The sequence below is a fragment of the Sinocyclocheilus anshuiensis genome, unplaced genomic scaffold (genome assembly GCF_001515605.1).
Source record: "Sinocyclocheilus anshuiensis isolate Anshui unplaced genomic scaffold, SAMN03320099.WGS_v1.1 scaffold478, whole genome shotgun sequence".
In the NCBI taxonomy this organism is placed as follows: Eukaryota; Metazoa; Chordata; class Actinopteri; order Cypriniformes; family Cyprinidae; genus Sinocyclocheilus; species Sinocyclocheilus anshuiensis.
The window spans coordinates 1,321,717-1,332,468 of NW_015542376.1; the positions used below are offsets into that span (position 1 = coordinate 1,321,717).

Sequence of the window (10,752 nt, forward strand, 5' to 3'; positions counted from 1 at the left end):
TATACATGTATGATAAATATCGACAATGTTCAAGTTTAGATGGCTGGTGGCATAATAAATGTAGAAAAATGTAGAATTTCTTAAAAGCCTACACTTAACTGTTCATTATTATTTCAAATAAATGCTGCTATTTTTAACTTTCTATTAATCAAAAAGTCCTGAAAGAAATATATCATGCTTTCCACAAAAATATTCAGCTGTTTCAAATATTCAACCATTTTTTTCAACATTGAGTGCTAATTCATTTTTTTTTATTTTATTTTTTTATATATTGAGCAGGAAATCAGCATATTAGACTGATTTATGAAAGATTATGTGACACTGAAGACTGAATTTATGGCTGGTGAAAATTCAGCTTTGCCATCACACAAATAAGTTACATTTTAAAATATATTAAAATAGAAAATACTTATTTTGAATTGTAATAATATTTCACAATATTACAGTTTTTACTGTATTTTTAATTAACTAAATGCAGTCTTGGTGAGCATAAGAGACTTCTTTTAAAAAAAAAAATTGTTAAAGTCTTAACCAAAAGTCTAACTTTTCAACCGTGTATAGTTAGTTTATATTCTCTTTTCTTTTGTTGCCTTGTCTTTAAAAAGTTTACTCTTGAAAAATGTAATTAAATTAATACATTTACATTTAAAAAGGTAAATAGATATATATTATTTTATTTTAATAAGTTCCTTTTAAATGAAATTGCTGTCTAAATAAAATTATAGATAAATAATTATATAACGATTAAATAAATAAATAGAATCACTTATTTAGTGCTTACTTTTTCTCTTTTCTTTAATTAGCACTTTGGCACATTCTTGACCATTGTTTTGAAGCTGAAAATCTGAATAGCGTCAAATTTACGCATGTGTGACGTAGTTGCCAAATGTGTCTGGGTGTAACTCGTGATGTGTATATTTACACGAGTGTTTTGTTGGAGAAAGAGGACACTGTCCCGTTGGGGTCAACAGTGTTTGGAGATGATAATTGGAATTGAGCTCATCTTTCACATGCTCTCCTCCCAATGGAAACGCAATGACCGGGCAAAGTGTTTGAGGACTGGGGAGGTCAGTGTGTGTGTGTGTGTGTGTTTAGACGGAGGGAAGATCTGGTGTGAGACATAAATTGTGAGGAAGAGGAGGAGGAAGATTCCAGAGAATGAGCTCAGAAGCTCACTGAACTGTTCACTTGAGGGAAACGAGACCATATCAGGATTACCAAGACCAGGACTTCACAGTAGAGGAAGTGGAACTACTACAGAAGATCCTTCAGGAAAAGACGTGCCAATAGATACACGGTAATAACAATGTTTAGATTTGCTTTTAGGTTGTCTTTGAAAATTTTGCTATTATTGATGTATTGACAGTAATTCGTAGAGAAGTCTTTAGACATTATAGTCTCCGTTGTGCTTTATTGTCTCTTAAACATCATTGCCATCATACTTTTCTGTCAAACATTGTTCCTAAAATTGTTAGGCTGGTAAACCTAGACCTGACTGACAGTTAAACGTGTCAGTGTAGTTACTGGCCCCTCACTTACTCTCCATTTGTCTCGTCAATCGCTGTTCTCTTCCCTCAGATATGGTGCACATCTGCAGGCTGTTTGTGGTGATGGGGATGTTGATGTTTCTAAGTGCCCAGTTTGCCAGCTCTCAGCACTGGTCTCATGGCTGGTACCCTGGAGGAAAGAGAGAGATAGACGTTTACGATCCTTCAGAGGTGTGTGAATATTTCTAAAGAAATTTAAGTCTGTGAGAAAGAACAATACTGCCAGAAAAGGGCTGTCTTTTTGCAATGTAACACAATGTAAAAAAGTTTATGTTTAACAAAAAATAAATAAATAAATAAAAAAAGGTTAACTGTAACCATGTGGTTGGTAAATTGGTTTGGTTATTAGATTTTAAGAAATTTGGTTAGATTTAAAATGAAAATGCATGTAATTTACGTTAAAATTAAAATTAAAAATCATTTCTCAATCAGATCAATGTTGAAAACGGTTGTGCTGCTTAATTTTATTATTTTTTTTAAACATGCTAAAAAATTTCAAAACAACAGCATTTATTTGAAATAGAAATTGTTTGTAATATTATAAATGTATTTACTGCCACTTTAATCATAATTTGATTATGCTGTTTAATAAATTATGTGTATTGCATTATTTTAGCGTCATTTGTCTTAACGTTGACGAGGTTTTGTGTTTGTGTGGTAGCACCGTAGGCTACTGTCTTTATATGTTTATTAGCCTTTGTTTATGGAAAGACCTATTTTGATGTTCTAAGCCATCATGTTGCCTTCTATTTTATTTTAAAATCAGGTTTCAGAAGAAATTAAACTCTGTGACGCAGGGAAATGCAGCTTCCTGAGACCCCATGGAAGAAACATTTTGAAGACAATACTGGTGGGTACAGGTGTTGTTTTGGCTTATAGCCTCGTAGTTAAATAGTCATGACGGGATATTGTGAATATTTCTCTAAAACTTGACTAACTTAATGGCTTTAACAGCTGGACGCCCTCATACGGGATTTCCAAAAGAGAAAGTGACACCGAGATGACGCATCAGCCCATGTCCAAAGAACCATTATTTCATGCAAACACATTAGGCCTGCATTTGCATCCAAATTATTCTGTGATATTTCTTTTTTTTTATTTTTTTTTTTATATGTTCCGTATTTTGTTCTCTTCTCATACCCATTGTGAGTAAATCTATACTGCCAGCACTATGTAACCATTTGCAGCAGTTCCTACAATAAAGGCTTTATTTTGGTATTTTGTTTTAATTGTTCAGTGTCTTCTTTAATTAGGTCTAGGTACACAGATTTTGCACAAGACAAAATGAGAAATTGTTTCTAAACTACAATGTAATTTTATACATCAAAAAATAACTGTCAACTGCGTAAATAAAAGTAGACATCAGGCACAACTAACGATTTTTACAGTTCAAAAATGTGTATAATGTTTATTTAATTGTTTGATGTATTATGATAGATAGATAGATAGATAGATAGAAATAAAATTATATACATGATAATATATAGTATATACTGTAATTTTGTATAGTATAACAAAATATAAATGTGATTTTTTTTTTCCAAATTAAAATCAATTTTGTTTTTATTTTATACTCATTTTAAACTTAGACATTTTGTTTTATTCGGCAGTATTTTTGTTTAGCCACCAGATAGCGCAAATGGGCATACTTATCAAAATTCATTAGGACCAGGACTGATCAAGTTAATATTGACAGTATTTTAAAAACGAAATTAAATTCAATGCATGTATGTTTTTAACGCTGAAGCAAATTTTTTTTTTATGTAGGCTAATAAAGCATTGGCTGTTAATTTAATTTTCAAGTCCAGTTGGATTTTATGTTCACTATGGCTCTTTTGGTACATTATGAACATACTGATCCCAGTCAAATACCATCTTGCCATCACCAGTAAAAAGAAATGATCAAATTGATCAATAGAAATGATCAATATAACCCATTAATTCTCAACTGACCCTGGTACTGAGGATTTTGATAATACAAGAGATAGTCAATGAAGTCGTGTAGAGGTTTGCAGGAAAAACCATCTACTGATCCAGACAAGTTCCCCTCAGAGAAGGAAACGGCTGAGACCTCAGTCAATTCCCTACGTTATTCTGAGCGTGAAAGCACACTGAAACCGTTATGCCACCATCATGTCCTCTCTCTCTCTCTCTCTCTCTCAAGCACAAACACACACACACACACACCACACACACACACACAGTAATTTGTGACAGCCTACAAGACCCACATTCACATGGAATATAATGTATGTTCTCTTTTAATCCAGAAAACAGCAATAAACACGACTTGGACAAAGGCATTGCATTCATATGTATAGTTTTCATATTGATTGTACATAAATGTTTTTGTCTGTTTAGGCAGTTCTCCAGTCAATGATTCCAGCAACTGATGACATCCCCTAAAGGAATAAAGATCATGCAGCAGAAAGACAAGCACAATTTCAAACCAACTGAAGAATCACAATCATTATTTTTGTAATACAAATGTAACTCTATGTGACAGAATGAAAAATGAAATAAGCAGGAACGAGTTCACTTTAAACTTGGCAAGCACCCAACTTTCATTTATGCTGGCTGCAAGCACAGACCTTCAAAAATGAAAGAGCATTTTGTTCACTACTGGTAACTAGATTATTCATTGCAATAACACAGATGACTTTTCTGTTTTCGCTTGTCTTATAGGTGTTTGGGGTTTCACTATTGCACGATTACTGAAATAGCTCAGCTAAAAAAATTTATTTTAGCTGGAAGTAATGGTTTGAAGTTTTAAAAAAAATGTATTAGCCTACTTGCTGGAATGCTAAATTTCCCCAAATCTTTTCTGATGAAGAAGCAAACTAATCTAAGTCTTGAATGGCCTGAGGGTATAGGTAAATTTTCAGCAAATTTTCATTTTTGGTTCAATTATTCCTTTAAAGATCTTGCAAGATGAGTCATAGTATTTCTTTTTTATTTCTTAATGTGTTTATTCAAATAAGTTCCACCTCTTGAACCACAACACATAGGCCTAATTGTTATGGTTTAATACGTCTTCCAGGTTTAACAAATCCAAAAACATTTTCCTATAGCTATCAGATGTAAAATAATACATCAAGAACGATCAAAATAATATAGATAAGATTATTGTGTATATTCTCTCACACTTTACGTCAGACACCATATATGGCTAATCAAGTAAAGTAAGTAGGAGGGACCTGAAACAATGCCACATGGCGTGAACTAACTGCTCAACTCCTTTCAGTTATTTTTCTACATGCTATAACACCTTCATAAGGAAAAATAGATGTTGAATAGTTGTTATTTGATAGTTTGCATTCTTGCTATAGCTTTTGCGAAAGAGGTGAGTTGTAAGGCCAGAGATTGTCTTGGCCGCAAATTTTCCAGGTTGCTGAATCTTGCTTATAGATATAAAAAAAATATAATATAACTTCTAAATGCTTACCTTTGGGGAAAACAAATAATTGCTGTTGCCTTACGGAAATAATATTTTCATATCGAAAAGCTGTCATCGTTGGAGAATTTGTTTCTGCATTTAGAGCTGTGTTTTAAATAGATTTGTAAGCGTGTGAGATGTCAGCACAGCACACCGAGTAGATTTAGTCCACTTGGGTACTTTTCCCTGGGCAGCACTGTCTTTTTCTTGGATTTATGTCATACCTTTGTTAAGTTTGTCCTCTTTCGAAGCGGAATTAACATTTGATCAGTTATCATAAAAACTCCAGATTTCACTTCCTTTGTTCGCGCGGATGATCGACGTCGATGTAACGGCATAACTTCGTAAATTTCACTGTGTAGCTTAGTTAGGCTATATATCTATTTGTTTACACGCTTGAAACTGGAAATACGCCAATAATAACGTTTGATGTAAATAAATGTATATGATATACTACATTAATGTGCAAAACATTCTCCATTTACAGTAAAGTCAAGTAGAAGTAGTTTACTTATTTAAAAACTATAGGCAATCAAAATTGACTTGTTTTCTTACTTTTCTTTCGATTGCATTTTTAAATGTTACTCAAGACTCCAAATTCGATCGTATGTAGCCTATACTTACAAAGAGTTAGCGGTTTCTTGTTCTAATGAAGCACTTTGATTTCCCCCCAAGGGGTTGTCATGGGAGAACAGATCGATATTGCGTCAACGAGGTGATTAAAACCACATGAAACTGCTAAAGGTAGACATGAGACATAACCGAGTCAATTGTTTAGTGAGAATTAACCCAGAAAGGAGCATGTTCACACCCTCATGTCATTAGCCCGTACGACTTTCTTTCTTCAACACAAAAGGCAGATTTTTAAGGAATGACATTCACCTTGTTTACATAGCCTACGACGGATTGAATGATGACTGGCATCTACTTTTGGTTCGACAGAAGAAAGAAAGTCATACGGGGTTTGAAGAACGATGACAGAAGTTTCATTTCTGGATGAACTAGGCAATGCAAATTACAAAACCGGATTTGAACAAACTGCATGGATTCTCACAGGCTCTGACACAATGATGAAAGAATTTGTGGTAGGCCTACATTAAAAACGACGTACATTACCAATAAATCATGAAATACTTGTTATAATAAATTAGGGCTCTCCCTGCTAGCACACTTATATCACAGCGACGTCTATTTGACATCTGTATTTACATCTGCAAGACGTATTTTTAGAGTGTTTTCACGTATCATCTGCGATATGTCTATAGGACGTTTCCTATTAGATGTCATTTAGAAAATGTCTTTAAGATGTTTATGATTTAGAATGTAACTGATATCTTACAGACGTCTATCAGATGTTTGTACACAGCAGATGCTTTCCAGATGAAGCAATGTTTAACAGACATCTTGCAGATGTACATGTGCTAACTGCGCTTATAGTTTACAGTAACAAATTGCAATTGTTAATCTCTTGTTTTTGTTCTTAACGCATTCACTTCCTTTTGATGAAAACAATATAGTAAGCTATGCCTAACTAGTAGTTTCAATATTGGTGTGGAATCTGATGACACACACACACAAAAAAAGCAAGTTCTATATGGGATTAGATCTCTGCCACAATTCTGAAAGTTTCAAATTCACAAAGAAGAAAGTATTTCGAGCGCACGAAAATCAATTTTGCATTTAAAATAGCCTAAGTTTTTGGATTTGTGCAGACCTTCTCTTTTGCGCGTGCAACCTTTCACTAGCTTGCTCACCTGATGCCCACCCTCAGTGCTCTCTAAATGCCAACGGCTCGCTTGCTCAACACAACCCATCGTTTCCACTGCAGCTTAGTACCGCTTTAGAGTGGGTGGGAAAAAAAAATGTCATTCCGCGTTGCCCCATCAAGCTCTCGCTGGATCCACTCCTCTGCTATCAACGAGAGGAACGTCGGTACTTCCTCAACAGACCACGAAACAGCCATTTTTTGGTTGTTAAAAAAAGGTGCACTCATTCAATACTAAAAAAAGTACCAGGTACCAAGTACTGTACCCAGTGAAAAAAAAAACAAAAGTGAACCGCACCGAACCATACCATGCAGGGGAAAAGCACCATTAGTCTCCAGCGCCACCATTTTCCAGAACTGTAACCTACCTGGAGTCTCCAGAAGTACTAGGTGTCAGGTTCTCAGAGACTTAGGTTAAGTATAGAATCCTAAAAACTGACCCAAGAATCACATACTGAAGTGTAGTAAAATACTTGAAGACTGATTTTTTTAAATATAGGCTTTATAGACAGATAAGTTGAGAGTGACTCTTGAAGGACCAGCACCACATCCTCTTGTACCACTGAAGAGAAGGTCTGCACAAATCCAAAAACTTAGGCTATTTTAAATGCAAAATTGATTTTAGTGCACTCAAAATACTTTTTTCTTTGCGAGATGAACATTTTCTCCACAAAACTCAGATTGTGCGCGTGCAAAATGCACTTTTGTGTGCTCAAAATATGATCTTTCGCGCGCAGAATTGTGGCAGAGATCTAACCTCATAGTAGTTCTAAGAATAATAAATACAGTTACTTACTATGTTTTTGCACAGACTAAAAGCCAGTCTAGAACAACGTATATGTAAATCCATATAATTTGGATATTCATAATATTCTTCAGTCATTATGAAATATTTGAAAAGCTGAAGCTTCAGGTTAGACCAAAGTTTTAACATTATGTCTATTTTTATGACAATAGGTGATGCTAATGCTAACCAAACTCTTGCTCGTGTCGTTCAGAGGATAGTGCCAATGCTACTGAAAAAGTTTCATCTTAAGGCCTAAAAGCATTGCAAAGGTATGGCTGCACTTTCTGTATGGTGTACTCGCCATCAAATTCATTCATTGATACATTACAGTACACATTACAGTCATACATTACATTACTAATATGAACTTTCATTTCTCCCTACAGAATGAGAAGATTGTGGCTCCGCCTCAAACTGAGAAATGTGATATTTATCGTTTTAACCCTGGCACTTCTTATATGTTGCTTCACGATCACATTTTCAATAGTAAATGAAGGAGGACAGGAAACAGGACAGTCTGAGAGGCTGCGGCTGACAGTACAATATAGCATTAATTGCACAGCAATATATGAAATGGAACCAGTGGAACTGGGCAAAACTTTAGCCATTCGCAAGCAAAAAAGCTATGTAGGGCCAACCGACGAGATTATTGTGAATGCCACCTCTGACTGTGATTGGTTTGTTATGTCACGGGGCTATGATGCTATTCAAAGCTCTGACTTTGAGCGTGAATTTCCCCTTGCTTTTTCTTTGGTTGTTCACCAGGATGTGGCTCTTGTGGAGAGGTTGCTAAGGGCCATTTATATGCCGCATAACATATACTGCATACATTATGATCTGAAGTCCTCAGATGACTTTATTTCAGCAATGAAAGGTCTGGCCCGCTGCATCCCCAACGTCTTCATTGCCTCAAAGCTGGAGAGGGTGCAGTACGCAGGAATCTCACGACTCAAAGCGGATCTTAATTGCCTGTCTGACCTCCTAGATTCTGAGGTCAAATGGAAGTATGTCATCAACCTCTGTGGTCAAGACTTTCCACTTCGGACAAATGCTGAGCTGGTGTCGGATCTAAAAGAGCTGAAAGGCAGGAACATGGTGGAGAGCAAGTGGCCTGGAGGAAAGACAGGTCGCTGGAGTGTTCATTATTTACTAAAAAGTAATAATTCAGAGTATTATGAGTCTCCTGTAAGCACTACTGAGATGAAATCTCCACCTCCTCACAACATAGAAATGTTTGTGGGCAGCGCGTACTTCACACTTTCAAGAGAATTTGTGGTTTTTGTTCACCAGAGTTTGCTAGCCAGTGATTTCTTGGCTTGGTCTGAGGATACATACTCACCTGATGAACATTTCTGGGCAACTCTGATTCGTGTGCCTGGAGTACCAGGGGAAGTGCCAAGATCTGATCCTGAGATCTCAGAACTGATAAGTAAAACCCGCCTGGTGAAGTGGTCATATCTAGAAAGGATTCTTTATCCACCATGCACTGGAGCCAGTATACGATCTGTATGTATTTATGGTGCTGCTGAGCTTAGATGGCTGCTAAAGTACGGCCACTGGTTTGCTAATAAAGTGGATCCAAAAGTGGATCCTGTTCTTATGGAATGTTTAGAAGAGATACTTTCAGAAAAACAACTGAGGCCAAAACTGCTGTGAAAAGGACTTTTTTTTAACTGGTGAAACCTTTGGATTGGTGTTAAATAAGAATAACATTTTTTATTTTTTTTTAGGAATTAATATTAAGTTGAGTAATTGGGATTTCTGGTGTAGCGAATCAGCTCATGGGGAAATATGAATAATTAATCATAACTAGTTATAATTAATTATAAATATTTAGATCCGCTGTAGATATTTAGCTTGACCTCTCAGGGTCAACTGTCTGTCAATTCTAAGAACGTTAATTTCCTGGTTAAGGGAAATAACTTTCTTACTGACGCTACACTGGTAAAAAATATTATACTTTGAAAATGCACTTGTTTTAAATCTATGTATATTTATGTGATTCAGCCAGCATGAAGTGCAATCCTTTGGCAACAATAGTTTAGGATTCGACAAGCCAGTCCTCTAAATCTTTTAAGTGAACACTTGTTCTATTGTTTATGAGACATGTAGTAACATAATGTGAGACAAAATGTAAATTTTATTAGAGCAAAGTGAAGGAGCACAAATATATTTCCCAGTTCATAAGAATAATGTAGCAAAAAGTAAAGCAGCACACATTTGTTTATTGCTGACAAAACACCTATTTTGTCTCTCTGAGCGAAAGAAGGAAGGAATAGTTCACAAAAAGAAAAAAAAATCTAATTGAAAATGTATTCACCCTCAGGCTATCCAAGATGTAAATGAGTTTGTTTCTTCATCCAAACAGATTTGGAGTAATTTAGCATTACATCACTTGCTCATCAATGGATCCACTTCAGTGAATGGGTGCCGTCAGAATGAGAGTTCAAACAGCTGATAAACACATCACAATAATCCACAAATAATTCACATATCTCCAGTCCATCAGTTAACGTCTTATGAAGTGAAAAGCTATGTGTTTATAAGACATAAAAACCATAATTAAGGCATTTTAACTTGAAACCTTCGCTTCTGGCCAAAATAAGAGTTTGTAATCTATAATAATGCATCCTCTACATTTCTTCAAATCTGTTCTGATGAAGAAACAAACTCTCTCTCAGGATGGCCTGAGAGTGAGTACATTTTCAGCAAATGTTCATTTTTGGGTGAACAATTCCTTTAAAAATAATTACAGAATGGCAAAGTATACATATATATTTCAAGAGTTTTAAAATCACTGGATCTTCTACATGTCCTTCTCAAATGGATTACTTTTTATGTTGGCTCAGAGCATTGACTCTGAAATTGCTCAAGAAATTGCTCAAGCAATAATTCACTGAGAATGAATTTGCATGTGCTCTCTGGGTTGTCTTTGGGTCAGATTCAAGGAATCATGCAAATCGAGTATACACAACCCCAAAAGAGAACTAGACACCATTTGCATGTTGCAATTTCTCATCTTGCAGGCCGGTTTTAAAGGAGTTTTGAATGCAGCAGACTTCCCGTGATCTGGCATACTCTACTGGGGCTATACCTAGCAATCCAGACACCTAAAATAAATAGCGCTTTAACATTTAGAAAGTGTGCTTAACTATCATTTGACTGCTGACATAATCTTTTTTTTCTTTCTTTTTTTGCATTTGGTTAAACTGGATTC

General features: G+C 35.4%; 2 protein-coding genes across 3 annotated transcripts; both read left to right on the forward strand.

The window, feature by feature from the left end:
- The first annotated feature begins 1,099 nt into the window (after positions 1–1,099).
- Positions 1,100–3,985, forward strand: LOC107692295 (progonadoliberin IIB). Of its 2 annotated transcripts, none has more exons than XM_016491275.1 (4): positions 1,100–1,297; positions 1,579–1,718; positions 2,314–2,397; positions 3,909–3,985. In XM_016491275.1, the coding sequence occupies exons 2-4, from the start codon at positions 1,581–1,583 to the stop codon at positions 3,951–3,953; spliced, it is 267 nt and encodes an 88-aa protein (XP_016346761.1). In that variant the 5' UTR covers positions 1,100–1,297; positions 1,579–1,580; the 3' UTR covers positions 3,954–3,985. The 2 variants fall into 2 exon arrangements, with proteins under 2 accessions (XP_016346761.1, XP_016346762.1); XM_016491276.1 differs by lacking the exon at positions 3,909–3,985 and adding an exon at positions 2,502–2,711.
- Positions 3,986–4,849: 864 nt separating this feature from the next.
- LOC107692321 (beta-1,3-galactosyl-O-glycosyl-glycoprotein beta-1,6-N-acetylglucosaminyltransferase 4-like) lies at positions 4,850–9,191 on the forward strand. The gene is made up of 3 exons (XM_016491303.1): positions 4,850–4,890; positions 7,706–7,804; positions 7,922–9,191. Exon 3 carries the CDS (start codon positions 7,923–7,925, stop codon positions 9,189–9,191), a length of 1,269 nt encoding a protein of 422 aa, XP_016346789.1. The 5' UTR covers positions 4,850–4,890; positions 7,706–7,804; position 7,922.
- Positions 9,192–10,752: the final 1,561 nt, after the last annotated feature.